Below are 26,547 nucleotides of genomic sequence, written 5' to 3' on the forward strand. Positions count from 1 at the left end.
ATGCGACATCGTGGCCATCTCTGAATTTGTCCTGTAGATTTTGAAGAGGTGAATAAAAATTCTGTAGGGGATGGAATTCCTGGAAGCCCACATGGCCTCCCTGTGCCTGCAAAAAAACAGAAGCCCAGAGCCCTGTCTGTTCTCACACAGGGAAGATGTAAAATTTCTTCTTCCATCCCCAGTCGCCCCCTTATCTCTGGGGGGCCTTCGCTGGGACCTACAGAGCCATCTAATCACTGAATGAAGTGATTTCAGAATTTTCCGAAGTATGGTGAACTTTTGATTATCTGGATTTCCAAGCGGATGGGGGTTGTATTCATGATAAAAACTGGAGAGTTTCTTTATAATCTGAGAGCACCATAATTCCAGAGCAGCATCTGAAACTGTTACTGAACTAAACTTGGGTCCCTTCCCCCTTCCTCAATGCTGACATTGGGCTGTGGTGAAGGAAAGTGCAGCGTTTATTGTGAGGCGCTGTACGAGGAGTCTAGGACGGCTAGTGCTCAAAAAGCCCAAACTTCCCGAAGGGTTTCAGCAAAGCATGTTTAAAGGCAAAGTGAAAGAGGGGCGCCCCAGGGTCTGTGATCAGCTACTGTACAATTCTCTGGTTGGTTGATGGTGAGGTAACGGGTTAATATTATCAATCCTTTGCTGCCAGTAGCTCTGGAGGGAGCTAATGATCATCAAGTAGTTAATTTCTTCCATTTGGTAGGGGTTTTAGCATCTGTAAAACAATTCAGGAAATGTACACTAGATACTATTACCTACATACTTCAGCAAGGAGCTAAAGCAGAGGATACGGGGGGAGGCCCCATGGGGTCCTGCTTGGTTACAAAATGCTTACTTGATCGATTTGAGAATCAGCTGGAAGGCGAGCTTTGGAAGGAGTCCTAGGGTAGTTGAATTCAGATGTTTCTTTTCTCCCCAAAACAAGAATGTCAGTGTCTGCTCTCAGGTTCTTATGAGGCCTGTCTTACACAGGATCCTTTTGCTTGCAGGGCTCCAAAGGTTATCAGGCAGCTGGTTACTAGAGCTTACCTTGTGTCACTGAACAAGAATCCTTGCTTTCTAGCAACGATTATGCATATGCAAATAAATTTTTTGAATGCTGTGATTAATATGAACACGATGGGGTTTTTTTGTTTTTTTGGTTAAAACATGTTTTTTCTTTGTTTTCTTCAGGTTCCAGTGGAATACCTGTGAAACTGGTCACAAATCTTTTTAATTTAGACTTGCCCCAGGACTGGCAGCTCTACCAGTATCATGTGACATACAGTCCAGATATAGAATCTAGAAGGCTGAGAATTGCTCTGCTTTATAGTCACACGGAACTTTCCAACAAAGCAAAAGCATTTGATGGTGTCATCCTTTTTCTCTCCCAAAAGCTAGAAGAAAAGGTATGGTATTTTTCATTTTTTAATACACACATGTGTGCATATATTTATACTCCTTCATGTAGATTTTAGAGGTTAGCTGATTTTCATGACAGTTGGAATGAGTATGTCACTCACTCCTTTTCTCTTTCCTATTCCCATGCCTGAGAGCGAAAGACTTCTTAATTAAGACCTCATCAGGATTGATTTCTTAATTAAGAAGCTGATGGTCTGGCATTTAAAAAAAGAGCTGTAATACAAACACTGCTTTTTCAACTACTTTTTTAAAGGCAAAGTGTCGTTGAAATAGGAATCCTTTTCAACTTTTCCCAAATAGGCAAGAGTTTAAGTAACAGGGACTTCCCTGGTGGTCCAGTGGTTAAGACTCCGAGCCCCCAACGCAGGGGGCATGGATTTGATCCTTGGTTGGAGAATCCCACATGCTGCAGGGTGTGGCCAAAAAAAAAAAGTTTAAAAAACACCATTTAGCCTATGGCCTAAGAGCTTTAAATTTACTCTACATTTTTTTGCTCCTGCACATTGTGTCCATGTGTCCAAAGAACTTTACATCAATCCTGATTCTAAAAGTGTCATTTCTTTCATGACTTGTTCCATCATATGAAATAGGAGTTATTTATGTCAATCTTAAGGATATTTTTAATGGTTATGACCATTGGATATGGCAATTGCAAGATTCATAGCCCTTTATTTTATTTTATTTTTTACGCCTTCCACATTTTTAGCCCTAAAATCAAGGTATTGTTATTGAGGTTTTTATCATATGCTTTGTTCTAAAGCAGTATGAAAATTATGAGAAAGAACTGGTTTCTGTATGAAAAATTAAAACAGAGTATTGGATTAAAACTTGACGCTTCTATCCCTTGGAAAGCTTAATCTTTTTTTTTTTTTTAAGTTCAGCATTTTGAACATCAAGAGCATAAATGTGAATTTATAGATTCCATGTGTATCTTTGTTAATTTCCTCAAGAAGTATGTTTCTGAGCACTCTTGGAACCTTTTTCCTTTTATGAGACTGTGAGGTTTATAGGAGCTACTTGAGTGTTTATTTCATCTGAATATGGAGTTTAAAAACTCTACCATATGATTAAATTTAAGGACTTGGAAAATCTGGATCTGTAAATTTAGAAACATTTTTATTCATCATGAGTCCTTATTGATCCCTCAATATTTTGTCCTATGACTAGATGTTGATAGCATGCTAATATGGCCTCTCATACTTAAATGATATATTTCAAGGGCATTACTATCATTAAAGGTCTTGTTCTTCTAAATGCATTTGTAGTAACAGTTTGGAAGTTTGGATATATTAAAATCATATGGCCCCCTTGAATAGTCCAGCTTTCTTCAATTTTACCTAAGGAAAATGGAGGAATTTTACTCTACAGATGCTAGGAATAAGTTAATATTACTCATTTCTTATTCAAAGTGAGCATGTAGTATACGCCACACATCTTCTTATTGTTGGGCATGGAGTCTAATGAGGATGCAGGGAGTAAATAGATGGTGAAAACGTGGTGTGACAGATCAGACCTGTTGCTTCTGTCTTCCAGACACAGGGGATACTAGATTTAGACAGAAGAGTGTCATCTTAATTTCATCAACATATGACCTGCCACCTAATGACAGTAAAAATGAGATAGTAAAAAGAAACTGTCCTAACAAAGGTTGCTAGTCTCATCTTTTTCTTCTGGTCTTAACACTGACTCAGGCTTAATCCTGTGCTCCCATCCATCCCCTACACACTTTATAGGATGCTTATTTTCATGGAAAGAGCCCCTCCACTGATTCACTCATTGCACCCCCAAATAGTGCAGTTCTAGAAGTCCTGTTCTGCTGCCTCCTGGCCTTCCACTGTCTTTCAGACCCCATCTGTGCATCTGTGGCCACGACCCAGGTTGCTGTCACCTGTCACATCTATTTGCCACTCTCATGCATTCCTTCTGCACTTATAAAGAGCCTACTGTGTGCCAGGCAGGGTGCTGGCACCTTGGAGGAAACCAGGATAAATAGAACAAGGTTCTTGTTGTCAGAAACATTTCAATTTAGTACTGAAGTTATTTACAAATAAATTCAGTGCAAGATAGAATGACATAAGCGGCATAATAATAATTAGTGGTTTTGTTATGCTAGCATTTATCGAGCATTTACGAGGCGTTAGGTGCTCTGCTTGGTTGTTCTCTGGATTAGCCCCAGCACAGCTCTCTTGAGATGAGCAGATCTGTGTTTTATGTCCCACCTACCACTGGATTACATTTGATGAGCACTTACTCTGCCAGGCTGCTGTATGCATGAACTCATTTAATCCTCTCATCACCCCTGGAGCCTTAGAGAGGTTAAGTGTCTTACCCAAGGTCTTCAGAAAGAGGTGATGAAAGGAAAGGTTATTCCCAGCAGGACACTTCAGTGGGAATGGTCATTAATTTATCTCCTGGGCAGGATTTGAATTAATGAAGGGGGAGATGGGGAGGACCAGAGGAGCAAAGGCACAAAGATGGGAAGTGAAGGGCATAGTTTAGAAACTTCTGGTTGTTCAGGCTTAGCTGGGAAGGCTTGCAAGTTGTGGCTCCAAAGGTAGGGAGAACGTTGAATGTCCTGCTGAGGAACAAGAACTGTCCTCCGTGGACCACTGAAGCCTTTGAGAGAGAGTTTCCATAGAGCTGTGTTACATTTCAGTGACTCTGATCACATCCTATTGAATGGCTGACAGAACAAAGTGGGACGATTAATAAAGTGCCGCTGGAATAATCTGGGCAGGCTGTCGAAAGAACTCGAACAAGGTACAAAGCACTGCTACGGATAGGGATAAGATCCATGAATTATCCCATTTAATCTTCGTTATCCTGGTCTCACTCCCACGTTAGAGATGGGAAAAGGTCTTAAAGAGTTGCAGTAACTTGCTCCGCATCATACAGGCTGCAAGAGGCAGAGAACCAGGGTCTGTGCAACTCCACGTCACGTGCTCTTGGGCTCGGTGGTAAATATTGGTATTGGAACAGCTGAAATGGAGTAGAGAAACTGCTGGTGTAGAAGGGCGAAGACTTGCCAACCCGTTAGATAAGTGGATGCAGAGGAGGAAGTGAAAGCGCACTCTGAGAGTGAGGGTGTGTGATGCAGAACAGGCGGGAAGCGAGGAGGAGTGGTGTTTGGTGGGGGAAGTGCAGGGGGTGCTGCCGATTTTGCTCTTTCCTGGCTGTTACGAATGGGATTCCTGAATAACGCTCTGAGTGGGGACCGTCTGCTGCCAGCCACTCATCCCTGCATACTTTGTTGGCTTACGCCTTTGTTCTGAGATCCTGGCAGCAGTCTGAGGGCCGCTCCCCCATCTCCTGCGCATTAGACTTCTGGACGTTGATAAGCTCTTCCTGCAACTCGCCACCTCTGACTTCTCTACAGTTTTATCTGAAGCAAGAAACGCCTCAGTGAAATATTTCATCCCCTGTGAAAGGACACATTTCTCTTTGTTTCCCTGAAGTGAACTATCCCTGCCCTACATTCTTGGTTCAACCTAAAAGCCATTAAAACGACACTTTCACCATGGAAAGTAGGGGTAAAATACATAAATGCCTGCTAATAAACTGACCTCTTGTAATTCCTTACCCTTCTGAAAAACCCTTGATCATAGATTTTTACTGACTGATTCGTCGTTTTTTATTCCAGAAATCTATCCTGAGCCCTCCCTGATCTGAAGAGCTTTAAATTTAGTTAGGCATCTGGTATAAAGACCTATTCATGCGTTCATTCTAATTGTTAGAACGTTGTTGCAGATTATAAGAACGCTAGGGATTTCTCTAGACCTTACAAAAGTTAATAAAATCAGATTTCGTATCTGTTTAAACTTCCACCATTTTCTCCTCTCTCTTTCCACATTTATGTTTCCCTCTCGTCTGTTCCCTATCCTTTGCTTTTTTCTTCTCTGTTCCTCTGTTTTTTTGAATGAACTTTTGAGAGGCTTCCCTCTGAAATCCATGAACCCAGGATGGGCAGGAAAGCTCATTAGTAGGCTTCTGGGCATCCGTGAACGTCTGAAAATGGATACATTATATACATTGCTGCTGTATATACCTATGTGACATTTTCTTTGGAGAATGTCTGTAACTTTGATCAGACTCTCAAAGTAGGTTGTGACCTGTCTTCCCACCCCCACTCCCCAAAAAGGTCAAGAACCGCTGCTCTGGATTCTCTTTGGATTGAATGTTTGAACCCCGAGGCCGGTTTTGATTCTCTATTAAGAAGTTCGAGAGGAAAGAGATGTGTTGCTTTTCTGGTATTAGCAAACTACAGCGAAAAAAACCTTCCGAACGTAACGTAATCGTTAGATTATTACATTACTGACACCTGCAGTTTTGTTTTTGTTAATGCCTATTAAGTTGGGACGGCTTTAGCATATCCACATTCTGTGCACTTGCGGATAATCCGTAGAGTGCATTTTAAGTACTTCTTTTTTCAGGTCATGGAATTGTCAAGTGAAACTCGAAGAGGCGAGACTGTAAAGATGACTATCACTCTGACGAGGGAGCTGCCGGCAAGTTCTCCCGTGTGCATGCAGGTCTTCAGTATCATCTTCAAGAAGTAAAGTGCCTTAAATGTGAATCTAATGTAGGCTCATGATGCCTGTCATGGTAGAACCTGGGTATTAAAAGTATTAACCATTTTGTAGGCAGTGTGCCAGCAGCAGTGTCATCTTTAGGGAAATTTTCCACATCCTTTCATGTACTTGTGCAATAATACACACCACAGTCCATCACGGCCTCAGACTGGCACCTCTGTTACTATCCAGTATCATCTGTGTCGAGACAAAGGACTCGAGGGTTGTGATGTCTCAGTGGCTGCAGGGCAGGTGCCTCTTCCCTTTTCTTCTTTTTCTGTACCCACTCCCAGCCTCCACCGCCAGACTTCAAAGATGCGTGTGTCTGGCTTAGTAAACGGAAGGATTGGTTTTTCTCCTGGCTGATGGATTTTAGGTGTGAAAGGCCATCAGCATCTGCTTTCTGCTGTCACTTGCCTCTCAGCCCCCTTTCCTTCCCCATGTGTCCCTGGGGGCAGAAGGAAGGTTGTCACCAAGCTTCTCAGTGTTCTTCAAACTGACCTGAGGATCACTTGCTTCCGTGTCATCTTGGATGTTGGGTGGGACTCGACAAAATGCAGATTCCCTAGCGCCTCACTGGACCTAGTGAATAGAATTTCATGCGTGGGGCCTGAAAATCCACATTTTTAGCAAGCTTCCCGGATGACACGTGGGAGCACGAAAGCTTGAGAACCACCGTTTTCCCTGCTACGGGTGTGGATCACTAGCAGGATGTGTTAAGAACCTAAGATTTGAGCCCTTCACTCAACAGTGGCCTCTGGACAGGATGAGGACGGGGCGTTTGGGGGTTTGCTGAGTAGGGCACGTAAAGGAACTTTCATCACACAGATAACGTTGCTTTCTAATTCTAGTCAGACATCTTGCCGAGCATCTTTAGATCATATCTGGGCCTCAGCTCAGCACTGTAAAATGCCCTTCAGCAGCCAGTCTTGCATGTGCCCCCCTGAGAGGGGACTATTTTAAGTCAGCTGACGTTTGCAAGGTGCTTTGCAGTGACAAAGCTCTTTGTGTGGTGTTAGAGCTTCCTTGATCCTTACTCGAGAGCCCTGAGGCAGGTGTGATTAAAATCCCCGTTTTACAGATGAGGGGACTGAGGCTCAGATGCCATTGGACAGCCAAAACTCATGCAGTTGGAACCCCTGTTTTCGGACTTGAAACTCTCCTGTTTCCCCCATGCATGGGGCAGCCTCAGATCAGTGATGTGTCACGTTACAAAGGTGACCAGGATTAGTTGCTGAAGAAGCAACCTTGTCATTTGGTAGCGCTGGGAAGCCTGAGTAGCCTCATTAGCAACAGCCTCCTTGGGAATGTAAATTGGTGCAGCCGCTATGGAGAACAGTATGGAGGTTCCTTAAAACACTAAAAATAGAATTACCATATGACCCAGCAGTTCTACTCCTGATATGTGGAGAAAAGAGACATGCACCCCAATGTTCATAGAAGCACTATTTATAATAGCCAAGACATGGAAGCAACCTAAATGTCCATCGAGAGATGAATGGATAAAGATGTGGTACATATATAAAATGGAGTACTACTCAGCCATAAAAAAGAATGAAATAATGCCATCTGCAGCAATATGGATGGACCTAGAGACAATCATACTCAGTGAAGTAAGCCAGGCAGAGAGAGACAAATATCATACGATGTTGCTTATATGTGGAATCTAAAAAAATGATACAAGTGAACTTATTTACAAGGCAGAAATAGACCCACAGACATAGGAAACAAATTTATGATTACCAAAGGGGATGCGGGGGGGAGAGATAAATTAGGAGTTTGGGATTAACATATACACACTACGATATGTAAAATAAACAACAAGGACCTACTGTATGGCACAGGGAACTATATTCAATATCTTGTAATAACCTATAATAGAAAAGAATCTGAAAAAGAATATATATAACTGAATCACTTTGTTATACACCTGAAACTAACACAACATTGTAAATTAACTATACAAAAAATAAGAAAGAAAAAGAAGGGGAACAGCCTCCTCATCTCAAAATAAGAAAGAGGCCAGAAGAGCCTGTGGACATGGCTTTTCTCACCTCATCCACACCAACCAGAATGTTACAGTCACAGTCATAACTGGAAAGTGACCACCTCCTTATTGCAGTTAAACCCAGAGAGATAGAACTAGTTTCAATTGTGTCATTCCCAAACATGAAGTGATAGTTCTTGTATATACACTCATATGATTATTTAGCAGCTAAACCTTCCAGTATTATAACAATAAGAGTTCTGGACTTTTCTACTATTTTTCTTTCAGCATGCGTACAAACTTGGAAGTATACTGTTATCAACGGTTGTTTAACAGATTTTAAAAATATATACTTGCAGGATCTTAAAAAAGTTGTCCATGTACCAGATTGGACGGAACTTCTATAAGCCTTCGGAGCCAGTGGAAATTCCCCAGCACAAGTAGGTTTATTTATGTGTTCTGTTACTCTGAAATTGTTATAATGTGAACAGCATAATTTATGATGCAATATTATACCATTATGCCTCCTATGAGAGATTCTGTGGTATGAAAAATAATGGATTTTTAAAATTTTCAAGTTCTTTATAGAATGGTGAATGTCAAAAGCTAGCAGCCTGTTTTCTTATATTAGTGTGCTAGGTCGTTATCATAAATCCTAGAAGGAATTCAGAAACTGAGTTTTCTGTGTATGACAAGTCGTAATGAGAGCAGAATAAGCTCTATTATGTTATACCACATAGCTGGGGCTCTGTTTTCTTGCTGATAGAAGGTTAACACAGCCAGGGTGTTTGATTGGAAATTATTGGGTAAGCAGATGTCAGACACACAAGCCGGCTAAGCTGCCCTAGTGAACTGTTAGGAACACTCGCAGAGTTTTTACCCTAAACTGGGAGGTAGATGCTGCAGGGAATGTGATCGGCTGTGTCTTGAACTGGTTGTTACTCAGCTCTCCAAAATAAGTAGCTGTGCCAAAGACAGAGGCAGCCAGTAACCCAAAGACAGACACGAAACAAATGGAGAAGTTCGGACGGTCCCTGCCTTACAATATTTCGATTTACGATATTTCGACTTTATGATGATGTGCGAGCCATGCACATTCAGTAGAAACCATACCTCAAATTGTGAACTTTGACCTTTCCCCGGGCTAGTGGATGTGGAGATGATACTCGCTGATGAGGTTGGGCGGCGGCAGCCACGGCTCCCAGGCAGCCACCCGATCACGAGGGTAAACGACCGACACACTTACAACCATGATGGACCCGCACAGTCATTCTCTTTTTCACGTTCAGTACAGTACCCAATAAATGACATGAGATATTCAACACTTTCTTATAAAATAGGCTTTGTGTTTGATAATTTTGCCCAACTGTCAGCTAATGTAAGTGTTCTGAGCACGTTTAAGTTGGCTAGGCTATGATGTTTGGTAGGTTAGGTGTATTAAATGCATTTTCTACTGAGGATATTTTCAGCTTATGGTGGGTTTATCAAGATGAAAACCCATCATAAGTTGAGGGAGATCTGTACAGAAAAGATAGAAAGTGGAGGCAGGGAGTTTGGCTTCTGTCAGGTAGAGGAAAAGGGCGGGGTGTCTGTATGTTAATTCAGTGTGTCAGAGTGGTCTGTCTAAAGCATCCTATTCATTCACCCCCGTCACTTATCTCTCCACCTGGATTAGAAATCCTCGTGGGCCCAGTGTTGTGCTGAGCTAGAGCTGGTCCTAGTGCATATGCTTGTCCTGAAAACTGGCATGAGTATCACAGCAAATGAAGTCCACAAAACATAAACTGACATGATTTTTTAAAAATATTTGTCTATTCTTTCATGCCATTTCCATAACGTTTTCTTACTTAAGACTTCAGACTATGATATTCATAAATGTGGAAAGGGGATGTAGCCACTGCTCCAGTTTTCCTTGTATGTCTGTACGTGATATCACTTAGATTATTTCTTAATCTCATTATTAAGTGTAGTCATTGTCTTCACCATTGAGCCAGTGTGCTTTTCTGAACCTAGATGTTTTCATGCTGGGATGGATCCCCCCATAAACATTTTAATCCTACAGGTGTACTCTCAACCAGAGGTGATTTTGCTCCCCAGGGGGACATTTGGCAATGTCTGGAGATATTTTTGGTGGTCACAGTTTGGGGGCTGATACTGGCATCTAGTGGGTGGAGGCCAGGGGTATTGCTAAACATCCTGCAATGCACACGAGAGCCCCTGACAAAGAATTTTCCAGTCCAAATGTCAGTAGTATCAAGCTCAAAACAATGCAGCTCTACAGGAATGTATTTCATCCTAAATATATGTTTAAAGACACTCCAGCTGGAAATAACTGAAGTGTTAAGTCAGCCACTGAAAGAAATCAGATTAAAGAAAAATTGTTTCATGAAATCTAGAGAATTGGAATGTAAAGTCGCCATTTTAAAATGTTTATTGTTTTCCTGATATAACATTTAAAACATTTAAAAAAATTTTATTTATTACAATTTATTTATTTATTTTGAAGATTGTCCCTTTGGCCTGGGTTTGCCGTTTCTGTGTCACATTTCGAAAGCAAGCTCCTGTTTTGTGCTGACGTGAGTTATAAGATACTCAGGAATGAGACTGTTCTAGAATTCATGACGGATCTCTGCCACAAAACTGGCATGTCCTGCTTTACCCAGACGTGTGAGAAACAGCTGATTGGGCTCATTGTCATTACAAGGTAAAAGCCTGCATTTAAATAGACTCTTCTCTAGAGAACGCATCATGTATCCCGTGTGGGAACAGGGCACTGGCCTGAGCCCAGACCTGATCAGTCTACTCACCTGTTACAGACCTGACCGTTCTCAATTGTCTAGAGTGCAGGCTTCCTCGAGGGGCATGCTTGGTGGTCCACAGTCTGACCTGGTCCTTCCTTACCTCCTGCTGTACCCTCTCCCCTAACCGCCAGTGGTCTGCATTTTGCTGCTCCAGCCCCTCTGCCTGGTTCCCCCACCCCCATTTCTGCCTTTTAGATTTCTGCTCCCACAAAGTCCAGCTCAAACGTTACTGCTTTTCTGAAGCTTCCACCTTCCACCTGTCCATTCAGTTGGAATTATTCAGTTCCCGCCCCTGTGCTGCTCCCCAAACCCAGTGCTTTTTTTTCTTTCTTTCTTTCTTTTTTTGGCCACACCATGCGACTTGTAGGATCTTAGTTCCCTGACCGGGGATTTGAACCCGCGCCCTCGGCAATGGAGGCTCGGAGTCCTAACCACTGGACCGCCAGGCAATTCCCAAAGTCCAGTGTTTGTAAGCCACCTCTTTAGAGCCATTTTATTTCATTTTATTACATCACAGTGTAAACAAGCAGGACCCTATGGGGCCTTCCCAGGCAGACCTCTGCCCCATATCCTCTTTTTTAGCTCCTCTCTGAAGGACCCAAATAACAGTATCTGATGCACATTTCCTTCACCACAACCCAATGTGTCAGTAGACTGGCCTTACTGTGTGTGGGCGAGCAGACCCAAGTCTGATTCAGTAACAACAGGACAGAACATCAGGTCCGTGTCTCATCTCTGCTATAAGATTATGAGGCCGTTAAGGCTGAGACCTTTCAAGTCTCCAGGTTTGTCTGTGTATACATTTGTCATCAATGCACATTTCAACTGAATGGGACATGGGCAGTTAGGTGACTTCGTGAGGACCAAAAAGCCCCGCCTATGCAGCTGCTGGTCCAGGGACACTTCTTTTAGAGGACGCACTAGTCTTCTCCTAGTCTGGCTTGGAATTTCCACTTGAAGTTGTTTTTCTGGGTTACAGAGTAGAGAGGTGGTGCGGATTGAATTCCACGCTGCCCCCTTATTCTCCTGTCATGATCTTCATGGATTAAGTTATCACACTATTTCAAAGTCACCCTGCAAGGTACCCAGAGCCCAGAAGAAACCTGACAAGGAGGTTTCTGTCCCAAGGCTGCGGTGGCATGAGAGAATGTTCCAGGCTACACGGTACCTGATGAAGGGGAGAAAGAGCTTAGAAAGATCTCAGCCGACCTGCTTTGCAGTTTTGCCCAGGGCCAGCCCTAGATGGGAGAGGAAGCAGGCTTCCAGAATTGGGTGGTCCATCAGCCTGCTTGGGGTGCTTTTATCAGACACACTAGTTGGCAGTTCAGAAAATCTTAGTGGCACCAGAAGCTGATGGGAAAGTTTTGAGCCATGCTTCAGCCTTTGAACATTTAAGAATGATTTACCTGAAGTGGCAGTGTATCTCAGTGAGAAAAGCACGTGGTGGTCTAATGACTCTCCCACTGGTTGAGGTCCTCCTGTGAACGGAAGAGTTAATTAATGCTCTTCTGAGATAAGAGCTGATCCTTTTTTTTTTTTAAAGTGGCTATTCTTGAGTTATTATCTTTCATAATTTCTGAAATTCTTGAGAATAATACTTTGAATTAAAAGTATAGTGAAGGGCTTCCCTGGTGGCGCAGTGGTTGAGAGTCTGCCAGCCGATGCAGGGGACATGGGTTCGTGTCCCGGTCCAGGAAGATCCCACATGCCGCGGAGTGGCTGGGCCTGTGAGCCATGGCCGCTGGGCCTGCGTGTCCGGAGCCTGTGCTCCGCAACGGGAGAGGCCACAACAGTGAGAGGGCCACATACCGCAAAAAAAAAAAAAAAAAGTATAGTGAAAGAGCCACTTACCTTGTAGGATTTGGGAAAAGAACTTAAAGATTTCTTGCCTTTACCAGATACAATAACAAAACCTATCGCATCGATGACGTTGACTGGTCAGTGAAGCCCACGCACACCTTCCAGAAGCGGGATGGCACCGAGATCACCTATGTGGATTACTACAAGCAGGTGGGACCTGTCTTCCTTCATCCTCATCTCCCTTCTGCTTAGCTCAGAAGAGGGTCCCTGTTCCTTTCCAATCCAACAAGTCCCCCAGTCTGTCGGGCTGAGTCTGCCTCTGACATAATTTTCTGACCTGTCCCTTCCCCTCCATCTCCACCATTCCTGTATTGGCTCAGACCCTCATCCTGTCTCCTGTGGTCCTTCCTGTAGTCTGCGTTACCTCCTTTAAAACATATCTGATAATGTCACTTCCCCGCTTAAAATATTCCCATGGCTCTCTGTTGCTTTAGAAGTCAGATCTAAGCTCCTGGGCAGAATTCCCCAGGTCCTTTATGATCTGGCCACTCCCTGTCTCTTGACATCACTTACCATCCCCTGTTTCCTTCTTGGGGTCTGCTGTGCCCACCATTCATGGTTCCTCGAGTCAGTTACCCCCCTATGCATTTTCACACATGCTGCTTCCTCTTCCTTGACGCCCACTCATAGCCAGCCGGTCACTGAACACCCTTCAGTACTCAGCTCAGCAGTCAGCTCTTAAGGGAGCCCTAGGATGCTCTCCCCCGGGTCCCCTCCCTGCACTTAGCTGCAGACGACTATCACAGAAAGGACACGGATGGTCTGACTCCCCTCCTCAACGCTGAGCTCTTGCTTTCTGGATGCCCAGGGTGGCATTTAGTAGGTACTCAAACATTTACTGATGGAATCTCCTGCTGACTCTGGGAGCTTGATTCTCAGTGATGACAATTTCCTCATCCCCACCATCCAACTTCAGTTCCTTTCAGAGGTGCCTTCTCTTTAATGTGCAGTCGTATTTCAGTCTCCAAAATCTCACTGTTTTAAAAACGAAAACAGAAAGCAAAAACCCTGCCTTGACCTTTCTGTACCTTCAGGAAAAGCGATCTCTTTTTCCTCCTTAGCTCATTTCTTTAGAAGGTTGTCTAAACTAGCTCCAAGCACCTCTTCAGTTCTTCCTTCCTGAAGCCTCAGTAGTCTGGTACCCGGTTCTGCTGCTATGGAAATAGCCCTCCAAGGTCAAATTCAGCTACTGTTCTTATTCGGAGGGGCTTTTGGTGGCTTTGGACACTAGTAACCACTGCCACTGAGCTGAACTCTTCTTCCTTGGCCCCTCCGCACATCCCTGGTGGTTCTCTGCTAGGTTTCAGGTGGTTCTGTCTCAGCCTCTTTTGACATCTTCCTTCTTCATTTCCCCCAGACATTAAATGCTATTATTCACCATGGTCCCCTTGCAGAGGATCTTTGCTTCATATTTTGAGATTGTTCAAATATGGTATTTTTGCCTTGCCCTCATTCCTAAATTATATCCTCATCTCCGTTTCAGACTGTATTTGCATGAATATCCTGCAGGCATCTCACACTAACATAATTCAAACTGAATTCATTGTCTTTCCCACTTCCCTCTCTCCTTGGGAATTCTGCCTCTCAGGAAGACATTTTGGTCCTTCCTCATCTTTACCGTCACCTCCTCGTTCAGTTGTGTAAGCGCTGAATCGTCCACGCAGAGCTTTTAGTCCAGTTCCTGCAGGTGATGAGCACTTCCTTTCTTCAACTGTAGCATCACACAGTTTGACCTCATCTCTCACGGCACTCCCACCATGCACCCCATGCTGCCATCACCCCAGTCTACTTGCTGTCACTCAGCCTTCGCTCATGTTCAAGAGACATTGGCATAAAGCCTCACTGTACCTTTCCTCTTCAAGGTCAAATGTCATCTCGTTAGTGAAGTCCTCTCTGACTTTGCTCCCTCTCACACTCACAGAAGAGCTAGCTGTTCTCTTCCCTGAGCACTTGTAGAACATTCCACATTGCTTCCAGAACACGTCTTCCTTATAGAACACGGATGGCATTTGACATTTGGCAAAGCGTCTTGTGCAGAAAATGTGCTCCATAAGTGTTCGTTTATCAGACACAAAGTTTGTTAAACATTTTTTTTTCTGCACAGTTAAATTCATTTTTCTTTGATGTATTTTAGGACACGTGACATTTTGAAAAGGGAATCATGATAAAATCCCACTCACTTTCCTGTGTAATGAGTTGTGGTTCACTGCATATATATTAGGGAGAAAAAGAAAATGGTGCCAATTTCTAGAATGTCCTCCTCTCTGTCCTAGGAAAGGAATGCTAATTATTATGCAGTCAACTTTCAAAGTGGAAGACATCTTGATATTGACCTTTATATTTCTCTATTTTATCTTATCATGAAAAATATTTTCAAACGCTAAGAAACTTGGGGCACGGGAGAGAGTAAAGTTCAGCTGATGACACAGCTTAGTGGGTAGAATTCCTGGCCATGTTCCAGGTAAATGGAATATCCTCTTCCTGGAACATGTCCCACTTTTGCTTGAGCTGTTCCTGGAACTTGTAATACTCCCACATTTTCTTCAAGGTTCTCTCTTGGATTCTACTTCCTTCACGAAGCCTTCCCTGATTTACCAGCCAGAAATTGTTTTCACTACCACCCTGTTCCCTACTCCTTGCGAGGGACCCAGTCCTGAGTGGTATAACAAGCAGAGGTTCCCAGGTCTTAAGGGATGAATCCTGGCTGTGCTAATGTACAGTTATGGGACCTTGGGAAAGTTACTTAATTTCTGATGCTGTTTCCTCATCAGTGAAGGGGATGATGATAGTATTTGACTCATCGTGGTTAAGATTAAAGGAGGAAATGAATTAATTTACCAAACAGAAATAGACTCACAAACATAGAAAACAAACTTACAGTCACCAAAAGGGAAAGGGTGGGATAAATGAGGAGTTTGGGATTAACAGATACACACTACTATATATAAAATAGATAAACAACAAGGACCTATTGTATAGCACAGGGAACTATACTCAATATCTTGTAGCAACCTATAATGGAAAAGAATCTGAAAGAGAATACGTACGTGTGTGTGTGTGTGTGTTTGTATAACTATCACTTTGCTGTACACCAGAAACTAACACAACATTGTAAATCAACTACACTTCAGTTAAAAAAAAAACATAGTACACATCCATTAAAAAAAGACTAAATGAGGGAAAATATAAGTGCTTAGCATATATTATTTGTGCTACTGGTCTACTTTGCTTTGTAGATAATGTAGTTATGTGTAAATGTAGGAACTGTGCCTCTTTTATCTTTGTATCCCCCGCTGTTCCTGGAATATAGCAAGCACGAGATGTGAATTAACGAAGTCACATATAAAAACTCTCTGTGAAGCCTTCTCCAGGCTTTTCAGCCATAGCATTGTTGCAATGATCACATTTCCTGAATTGTTTTTAAAGACTTAAAGTCCTAATTGAATAGAGAAGCACTCACTGCTAGCTTCCTTAATTATAATTATTGATGTCAGTGTCATATAGTCGCCAGGCAGTTGGTAAATTATAATTCCAGTTGTTCTGTCATCAGTATTGAGTAAATTATACTGGGAATGAGTGTTCATTGGAAACTTTGCCGTTGGAAGTTAAATGAACTCGTGGCAAGGTGAGAATGTTGAAATTCAAGTTTACAAAGGGAAAGGGGGTGGGGTAGGAACTAATGATTGCTGAGGACTCATTATAAACCAGACACCACGCTAGTGGTTTACATGGGACACCTCTGAGCTACCGTTCTCCTCATGTCATAGATGAGGAAAGGTAAGTAACTTCCCCAGTGTCACAGTCCATGTACGCACTGATAGAAGAGCTGGAGATCAGATTTACATTTGTTGGAGTTCAAAGCTGTTTCCCTGTAACGTCATACTATCCTAGGAATGAAGGACAGTTGTGCCCTTTTGGGAAATCTGAGATTGGCTCAGTATAACCCTTGCCTCCAACTTGTGTATAGGTATTTTCAAAATGAGCACAGGCGCTTAGAACCAGTTAGTTATACATGGGGCAGTCTGCCTCAGTCTCCAACGGTGGAAATGCTGCAGTGGGGTCATGGCATTATGGATGGAGCTAGCTGAAGGCTATTCTGTCTCTGGATGAAACTCAGAAGAGAGCAAGGAAATGAATGAAAAAAAACCAACAGTATTGCATTAGAAAAGATAATAAAATCATGAAACTGACCCTGAGATATAAGAGATAGGTCCTAGGAAGGAAGTAGAAATGAGTACGTAACCATACGGATTAGTAGGAACTTTTTTTCCTCTATTGAATGGATTTGCTTATCTATTCATTTGGGGATTACCTTGCTGCTCATAAGCAAGGATGCTCGTTTTACAGTGTTTCCATATTAACTTTTCCCTCATTAATCTTGCATCCTACAGCAATATGATATTACCTTATCTGACCTAAACCAGCCAGTGCTCGTTAGTCTGTTGAAAAGCAAGAGAAATGATGACGCTGAGGTCCGGATGGCCCACCTGATCCCCGAGCTCTGCTTTCTAACAGGTGATGTTTACGTTTTATACGCTGTCAGGCTCTCAGTCACAGATTCCTGATACTTTGCGGTGGGTAGAGCCTCCTTAAGTTAGCTGAGTGCTGGAGCACTAATTTAACTCATGGAGGATGAACCTTAAGTTATTTATTTCATCACAGAGGAAGTGGAAGGGTAGAGTGCTCTTTGGAAATTGCTCAGCACGGTGAAAGCTATCTATTTCCTTTATCTCGTGTATTCTGTTTGTTAATTTGATGTTAAAATGGTCCCCAGATGTTTTCCTAAAACCAAGCTGTTCTTCCGCATTTTTTGAACTTCACTAGGCTAAGAAGCCACGTGATTTAATTTTCTTCAGGTATATTCTTTGAGTGGTGCCAAAATGCTCCTTATTTTCTTTTTGCATAAGCTTCAAGGTAATCTTCGCTCTCTAGTAGAAGCTGAATAACTGTCTCAGGTGCTTTTAATCATGCTCGTCTGATTACCAGGGTGAGACTAAGGGTGGGCTTTCTACTTTTTACACTTTGTATTGCTCGGATCAGTTATCATGTGTATGTATTTCTTTCGTGATTAGAAAAGTTAACAAGGACATCATCCCTGCAGGGAGGGATGCCCATTCTTAGTGGTACTAGGACATCCCAGGTCTGCACAGTCCCCACGGTGGCCTATAGCCACACGTGGTCACTGAGCACTTGACACATGACTAGTGCGACTGAGGGACTGGCTGGGGAAGTGCTGTAAGTGTCAAATACAGACTGGATGCCTAAGACGTAGTAGGAAAAGGAAAGGGAAACTACCTCATTGACACATTTTTCATATTGGCTGCATGTTGAAATGATAATATTTTGGATATATTGAGTTAAGTAATATATACTATTTGAATAATTGCATCTGTTTGTTTTTGGCTTTTTTTTAATGTGGCTACTATAGGAAATTTTAAGTGACACGTGGCTTGCACTGCTGTCAGATGGTGCTATCCAGACGGTGAATCTGATTCAGTTTAAGTGAAAACTTTTATTACCCTGTGCCTGAGACGGGCTGGGGTTACATCGAGGACTGTCCATTTTTCACTTTGTTTTCATTCACGTTGAATAGGGCTGCCCGGTGAGGCAACATCTGATTTCCGGCTGATGAAGGCTGTGGCTGAAGAAACGCGCCTCAGTCCTTTGGGAAGGCAGCAGCGCCTGGCCAGGCTCGCAGATGATATCCAGAGGTACAGGGACATCTCCACATCCAGACACTTCACAGTATCTCTTTAGTGATAAGTTTGTTATCAGCAATGATATCTCACCTTTATCGAGCACTTAACATGTACCAGGCAGTGTGGTAGCACTGTCCATGTATTGTCATGTTTAATTTTTACATCAGCCCTGTGAAGTAGTCAATTAGTCCTACCTTTTGCCAATAAGGAAACCACAGCTTTAAAAGATTTCGGAGTTTGCTCAAGGTCACATGTTATTAAATGTCAGCACTCGGAGTTGAAGTCTGGTCTGTCTGGCTCAAAGTGCCATTTTGCTAACCAGTGAGCCACACTGGGAGCCTTTCCATCCCTGCGTGTCCCCCATGGGTGCAGTCTTCCTATAATTCTCTTGAGCAGGGAAAACAATGGTGAGTAGAAATAGAAGTCAGGAGCCCTAAAAAACTCAGTCTGAATAATTAAGTTGTAATTTTATCTCTAATGATTAAAATTCTTTAGAAAGTAAGCCCTTTAATGATTTAAAACTCAACTCTATCAACAGAAACAAGGATGCTCGTTTTGAGCTGGAGACCTGGGGCCTGCATTTTGGATGCCAGATGTCTCTGACTGGCCGGGTTGTGCCTTCAGAAAATATAATAATACAAGACCACACAGTAAGTGCAGTGATTTTATTTTCATTTAAAAGTATTTTCTTGAATGTGTGTCAGTTTGATCATATGCCAGAATGACTAGTGGGCTTAGAATATTCATTTGGTTTTTCCATGGCCATGTCCCTGCCTTTCCTTTGTTCTAAACCTCCAGGTCCCTCTGTTTTCCTTTTTAATCCGAGTGTACTTTTGAAAGGCTTCGCGGCACCCAGCGGACATAATTTAGGTCAGTCACTGTGATGTGGTGTCACATTTAAAGATGAATTAGAAAATGGTATTTCAAGCCATTGCAATCAAAACATGCCAACCTATTATTGCGTGTTGTAGTACTCTTACATCACTTAAAAAAAAAAAATCTATGGTACCTGAGAAAATTCTTTCACCTGCTGAAGATTAATTCCAATAGACCATATTTCCTGGTACCTCAGGGTTTTTTTTCCCCCGAGTAAAATGCTGCTCAGTTGGCATAAACGTGAAGAAGTTTGCACAGAGCCCATCCCAGCCACGGCATTTGGGCGGAGAGGCACTCTGAAACCTGCAGAGACAAATCATTGCTGCTTTGGGGCTTCCATTTAAAAATGAACCTATTTTATGCAAAAATTGCACATTCTCTTTCTACTTTTCCCCTCTGTTTTGCCCATTTTTAAAGCCAATTACATTTCATTTTTAAAGTCACTCTCCTTGCCTTTATTTGATATAATAAGTAAGCCAACATGTCAAAACTAATGACTGAGCAAGCGCATGGTTTTTTGTTGGCAGAATGGAGATTTTTCTCATCATTTCTTTTTGATAATCTTTCCAAGCAACTGAAACCCTTATTGGAGAAGCTGAAGAAAAACTACTTTAAAAGCAGAACAAAACAAAACTTTGTCAAGTCCTAAAATGTAGACCCCCATTAAGATCTTGTTCAGGAGTCAGTAAAGAGAAGCTCAGTTTCAGTTCCACACGTGAAGTGAGATGGGAAATATTTAAAATGGTCTGTCTCATCATCTCTAGGTCGAGTCATATTTGTCAGAGATTTGTTTGCATTTTTTGGCCTGGAAACAGGTCTCCATAGGAGAAGGGGCACTAAAGTGGAGAACCTGCCCCCTAGAGGTGATGGTGGGTGGGCTAGAGGTGGCTGTGTCCTCGACTTCTCAGCTGATCCTGCTTTCTGGAAATTGGGTTCGAGGAACTGAGTACACTAAAGGTTCACAGGCTTCAGAGTGGCCCGTGGCCATTTGTCCTGGGCCCCCTGCCAGCCCATAACAGGTAGGAGTGTAGGTGAGAGAGCCGTGGTTGTAAAGGGAAGGAACGAATCCTAGCTCCAGACAGAAGCCTTTATGGAGGCCTAGCCCTTCCCCTTCATTCTCAGGCTAAGGTTGCTTCCTGAAGTTGAGTCCCTGCCTGGCCACCGTGAGATTGGCTGGGGCCTGGAAGTCAGAGTGCTTGCTGGAAAGGGCCCTGGTTGCAAAGACAAGAGCAGTATTCTAAACCTTCAGTGCCACCAGCTGGCTCCATAACCCTTTTCAGCCATGTCTTTGGAACCTGTAAAACAAGGGAATTGGAATGCTTCTTAAATGGTAATGTGCAGATGAATCACTGGGGAACTTGTTAACATGCAGATTCTGATTCAGTGGGTCTGGGATTGGGCCCAGGACTCTGCATTTCTAACGAGCTCTCAGGAGATAGCCATGCTGCTACAAGGCAACACTTTAAGTAGCAAGAGATTAGATTGCTAGTGTTTTTTTAAATTCTAACAGTGACTCTTCCTGGTTTACCACACCAAGAACATTTCCATTTGATTCCAGTCCATGCATATAAACAGAAGGCTAGGGACCAGTCTGAAGTCTCCCCTCTTCAAGGCAGGGAGCTTGTTTTTCCTGGTCACCTGGGGAACCTTCCAAAGAATGAGAAAGGAGCTTGTGTCCTGGCCTCATCTTTGCTCCTAGACATATCTACTCTAGGCATAATGTATAGTCTTTAATTGTAGGGTTTGTTAGTTTCAGTATGATGACCTGCATTGTGTCAGTCATCAGCATTTTCTATTTGAGATATCTAGGTACCTAAAGCAAAGAGACCAAACTGGACAGCCAGTAGCCTGGCTTTTACATTCATAGTAAAGGTCGTAGACTTTTAGAGCTGGAAGGAAACCTAGAGATTTGAACCAGGCACCTTTCCTTGCCCACAGCAGAGCCCCGTGAAGTAAAGGGACTTGCCAAGGATCTGCAGGCAAGGAACGGCTAACCTGGGATGATGCTGAGATACGTCCACTCCCAGGAAGCACATGTGTTGTGTTCAGATGTGCAGTGCTTGTATCTGTGTTTTAAGTCTGAGAACAGCAGACTGTACTAAATAATTCTGTTATGACAAATATGAACTATTTCCACACTGTCTTTTTTATTTAATTGTTCTCTGAGTAAATTTGTTCAACCCTTTCACAATCATTATTTTTCTCAGTGTCAACCTGTGTCTGCAGCTGACTGGTCCAAGGATATGCGAACTTGCAAGATTTTAAGTGCGCAGTCTTTGAATAAATGGTTGGTTATGTGTAGCAACAGAGCTGAACGTGTGACGGAGAGCTTTTTGAACTGCTTGAGAAGAGTTGGAAGGCCCATAGGATTTAATGTGAACCACCCCAAAATGTGAGAAGATGCAGAAAATCATCCCAACTTTTTTCACGTATTAATTTGGTTTGGTTAAAAGATAGGAGATGATGGCTGATATAGCTACAAAAGTGTTTTTTTTTTTAATGTCAGTAAAGTTTCCTAACGTAGAATGCCAAGCAGTTATAAGTAGATAGATTTGGCAATGATTAAATTTTTATCCAGTTGAAATGTATTTTATGTTGGTCTTTATAAAACTTTATTTTCATAGTTCTTCCTAGGCAGTACTCTCATTAGCTCAGTGTCTTTCCAGTACTAGTTGGGGTATAAATCCTTAATAAATCCATATAGTGCCTCCTCAGTTTCTTTTCTTAATTCTTCCATATCACTTACTTATAAAACTGAACAGCAAACAGGATATTAACAAATAAATGTTGCATTTCCTGACTTATTTGATAGATTTTATGTTTTAAAATTTAATGTAAGAATAGATCTGAAATAAGCTTTTCTTATTCTGTTCCTGTAGCATAAGATTAGTCATCTAGATAGTTTCTGATAGAACCAGGTCATTCATTTAGCCTTTGAACATTTATTGAGTATCTGCTACTACATACTAAATGCTATGCTATTTGCATGGGATGAGGTAAATATGATGCTTTCAATTTAATAAGGGATCCATTCACATACAGCCACGCTCAAAGTCGAATATTGTTTTGCTTTAGAAAAGCCGTAAAGTTGGTCATACCTTACTTCATTGAGCTCGCTATGCATAAAAAAGAGCAACAGATACTTCTTTTTCTTTGTTGTAGTGGAGGTGCAAATGTCCTAAATTGGCAGGGTGGGAAGTTATTCTTTAAACACATGGTTACTAATTAATTACATCAGCAGCATAAGCATTGTTGAAAACCATAGCTGTTCCCAAAGTCTCATTTTACACTGTAGTATAGAATTCTTCTCTTATCAAATCTGTTAACAAATCGCCTGGTTTGAGTTTCACCTGCTCTAATTTCTCTTAACCCATGAGGTAATAAGGCAGGAAAAGATTCATGAAAGAAGCCACAGTCCCGGAACCTGGGCTGGCATCATAGGCTCTTTCTCACCCAAATTCCAACAAGCCCATGCCCGTGTTCGGTCCTTGGCCTGTTTTATTTGAAAGCTCATATTTTAGTCCATCCTTTTTTTTCCCTATGAAGTATCCATTTATTTACTAGATTTATATGTGTAGTTTTCTTCCATCTGAAACAACGTTGCTGGCCACTCCTGTTAGAACCCGCAAGCGGCAGACAGTGGTCCTGCCACCTGCTGGTCAACTTTCAAAAGGCCACTGGGTATTGGGAAAGTCCCATTATATTTACATATGAGAGGCTGAACCTATGTCAAGAAAACAGATCTAAAAATTCTTCTCGGTGGCAATTTTTTTCTGTAGCATCTGGCCCCTAATATAATGGAACCACAGAACTGATAATTGATAAGTATTGATACTTGTCCACTGATTGATTGATTATGGCTAAATATTCCAGGCTCCACACAGTGTGCCATTAAGGAAAAAAGGAAGGTTTTAGTATGAATCATACAGATTAACTGAACATCTTGATCTCATTAACCTAATGATTTTTATTTTAAAGTTCCCAGGGAGAGTCAGAATTAGAGAATTGTTAATCCCAGTTTAACTTGAACTCCGTTTCAGTCATTTGATATTGAGACTTGTGTTTCAGAAGTTCACTTTCAACTCCATTTTGAACAACAGAATTGTTCAAATAGCATCTGTAGGGACTCTATACAATGGAGAAAATTTCATTTTTCACCAAACTATTTTTTAAGTTAATAAAAATGGTAATGAAATGTTGCTGGTGTATCATGTGTGGGAGAAACAATTTTAGACTCAAAAGCTTTCACTTTAATGATTTTTTTCTCAAATTATAGTCTGTTATAAAAATCAACTAATATTATTTTTAGTTCTATATGATTATGTGCTACTAAGAAGGGAGCTCTGCATTTTCAAAATTAATTTTTTTTCTGTAGCATAAAAGTACAAGAAAATCCAGCTGCATTTCTTCACGCTATACAGAAATATGTTGATCCTGAGGTTCAGTTGGTAAGTATAGGATAATTCTTGAGGTATAATTTTAATTTTTTCTTCATATCTAATAGCCTTGAAAGAAGGAATTTGAACATGTTCTCCCATGATATGTTTGCAAATTGCTGTGCATTTCCCCAAGCACCCAAGAAAGTATTTATCTTGATATTTTAATCAATATTTTGTTTTCCTTTCATGTTTCTAATATTAATTTTTAAATACTTTTTGTTACTCCTGTATCAGCCTCTTGGATGTCTACATATTTTCCAACTTACTGGGAGGATCATCTTTTACTCAAGATTTAAGATAAATTGACTCCCATCTTATCCCATAAGTGTTGGGGCACCCTGTGTTCTCCCCATTGTTTCAGGAGATTCTTGGAAGGTTTAAGTGTCTCCATGTCACCTATGGCCCCATGTCCCTGCCTCCTCTGAATTCTTGCCCGCTTTCATGGGTGCCTTTTCCTCCTGCATTGCATCACCTGAGGGACACCCACAATTGCTTCATTTCCCAAAGTATTGTGTGTGTGTGTGTTATGTGTGTGTGTGTTGGTGTATGTGTGTGTCCTGTGTGTGTGTGTGTGTGTGATGTATCTGACTTTGCTGAGGGTTTGGGGCCAAGGCATGGTTATATCACATGTCAACTTTCCAGACAAGTTAAAATTGACATCCCTTTCTTAAAAAAATCTCTCAATCATTCCTATTTCTTGGAAATGTTCTCTCAGTCTCCCACAGTACTGCAGTGCTTTTCTGTCCCATCTGCTGTCTGATCCCCCTAGCTCATTCATCCCAACTCCCAACTTTCCTATTCATAGTGCATGCAAAGCAGCTTAGCTATCTCTTTGTTTCCACAAAAAATGGCCCGTAAGGATGTTATAATACAGGAAGTTATCATCCTAAGAGCATTTATTTTTCACTTTAAAAAGTAAAATCAAACTAACAGAAAAGTTGCAGGAATAGTACAAAGAACTGTAATATACCATTCACCCAGATTCCCCAATTTTTGACATTTTATTTATGATTTTCTATCATTTTCCACCTCCCTCCCTCCCTCCCTCCCTTCCTATCTATCCTATTTTTTTCCTGAACCATTTGAGTGTAAGTTACAGGAGTGATGCCCATTACCTTTTAAAAAATACATTTGCACCCATTTCGTACAAACAAGGCCACTCTCCTATGGAACCATAGAACAACCATCAAAATCAGCGAGCAGTACAACTAGCTAATCCACAGACTCCACTCATATTTCTCCATTTGTCCCCCAAATGTCTTCCGTTAAAAGGATCTAATATGTTGCCCTTAGTTTCCCTGTCGCTTTAATCTCTCCTTCAGTCTGTAACAGTTCCCTAGTTTTCCCTTGACTTTGATGACCTTCCAGTTTTGAAGAGCATAAACCAGTTATTTTATATAATGTCCCTCAATTTGGGTTTGTCTAATGTTTCCTTATGATTAAATTCAGGTTATGCACTTTTGGCAGGAGTATCACAGCAATGATTCTGTGTTCTTACTGCATCTTCCCAGGGGGGACTCCATTGATTGAGATGGTTTCTGTCAATTTTCTCCATTGTAAAGTTACACTTTTTCTCTTTGTAATTAATCAGGTTTTTTTCTTTATTTTTTTGGTAGGGAGATACTTTGAGACTATGAAAATATCCTGTTCTTCATCAGATTTTTCCTACTAGTTTTAGAATCCATTGATAATTCTTGTCTGAATCCATTACTACTCTGATGGTGGCCAAATGGTGGCTTTCTAATTTTGTACTTCCTTCTATAATTATTAGTTGGCATTATAAGGAAGAGCTTTCTCTTCTTCCCATTTGTTTGTTTGTTCACTTATTTACATCAGTATGGATTCATGGATTCCTATTTTATTTACCAGCTTATAGTCTATCACTACTGTTATTTATTTTGATATCCAAATTGTCCTTGGTTTTGCCAGTGGGAGCCCCATTCAAGCTGACTTGTGTGTCTTTTTGACACCTTCCCAACTTTCTTGGAACAATTCCTTACTGTCTGGCACAATAAGACATTCCAGGTTAATCTAAGTTTTGCTGTCTAACTCTAGAATCATATGTTTTCCCAATGAGCCCTGATTCCTTTTGGTAGAGAACAGTATTTAGAAACCAAGATCTGGGCGCTCGGTGTGTTTATTTGCTACTGGGGTTTCACTGCCCCTAGGCTTTCCCAATGGGCAAAGCTAAGAAATATGTATATGTATGTGTGTGCATATATATACATACACACTTGCATCCATTTTATTACTATATGTAGTTATGTATATGTTAAAATATTTTATTAAAATTTTAAAGATTAAAAACGTGTTCACGCCTCCAGTTGCAACCCAGTGCCACAGGAAAGTGTTCCCCCTTTCCATATTTGTACCTCATCTCTCTAATAGTGAGAAACATGGCCCTTATTATTCTCCACATACTTGCTTCTTTATCCGTGGTGTGTTACCAGTCTCACTTGACTCCCACCTTCTTTTGGTCCTGGTCCCCATTGGGCTATTCCTTGTTCTTCCACCTACCTTGCTTAGTCCCAGACTCATGGGATGGAAGGCAGGAAACCCCCCTAAGAGAATTTTGCTGATAATTTAAAAATATTTTTCCCAACTTTATATAATTAAGTGTAAATAATTTTAGCCCTTGACATTATGATAATGAACAGTCCTATAGGTGAAAAAAATCACGTTGTTTTCTGATAATTATGACAGTGCCTATCTTTTCTGTAATTTGGGTGTTTTGAAAGTAGAGAATAAAACATAGGAAGGAGATGGAGTTAGGCCAGGAGAGGTCCTTCTGTGAGGGAAGTACTTGATGGGAAGTAGAGGCAGTGAGAGAGAAGGGTGGAATTTAAAAATACCAGAGCACCTGAACCTTCTTTTTCCTTATTTTCCCTCCCCTCATACCTTACACTC

The 26,547-nt window shown here is 41.6% G+C and overlaps 1 protein-coding gene across 1 annotated transcript in view; it reads left to right on the top strand.

Annotated features, from left to right (window-relative positions):
- Nucleotides 1-26,547, top strand: part of PIWIL4 (piwi like RNA-mediated gene silencing 4) — a 44,468-nt gene that overhangs the window by 9,472 nt on the left and 8,449 nt on the right. The window contains exons 5-14 of the mRNA XM_049713831.1: nt 1,183-1,397; nt 5,841-5,962; nt 8,325-8,405; nt 10,472-10,669; nt 12,665-12,776; nt 17,018-17,141; nt 18,220-18,337; nt 18,864-18,975; nt 21,409-21,593; nt 23,577-23,649. Coding sequence (XP_049569788.1) covers nt 1,183-1,397; nt 5,841-5,962; nt 8,325-8,405; nt 10,472-10,669; nt 12,665-12,776; nt 17,018-17,141; nt 18,220-18,337; nt 18,864-18,975; nt 21,409-21,593; nt 23,577-23,649 — 1,340 coding nt within the window. The remainder of the gene's footprint in view (nt 1-1,182; nt 1,398-5,840; nt 5,963-8,324; nt 8,406-10,471; nt 10,670-12,664; nt 12,777-17,017; nt 17,142-18,219; nt 18,338-18,863; nt 18,976-21,408; nt 21,594-23,576; nt 23,650-26,547) is intronic.

The sequence above is a fragment of the Orcinus orca genome, chromosome 8 (genome assembly GCF_937001465.1).
Source record: "Orcinus orca chromosome 8, mOrcOrc1.1, whole genome shotgun sequence".
Taxonomy (NCBI): domain Eukaryota; kingdom Metazoa; phylum Chordata; class Mammalia; order Artiodactyla; family Delphinidae; genus Orcinus; species Orcinus orca.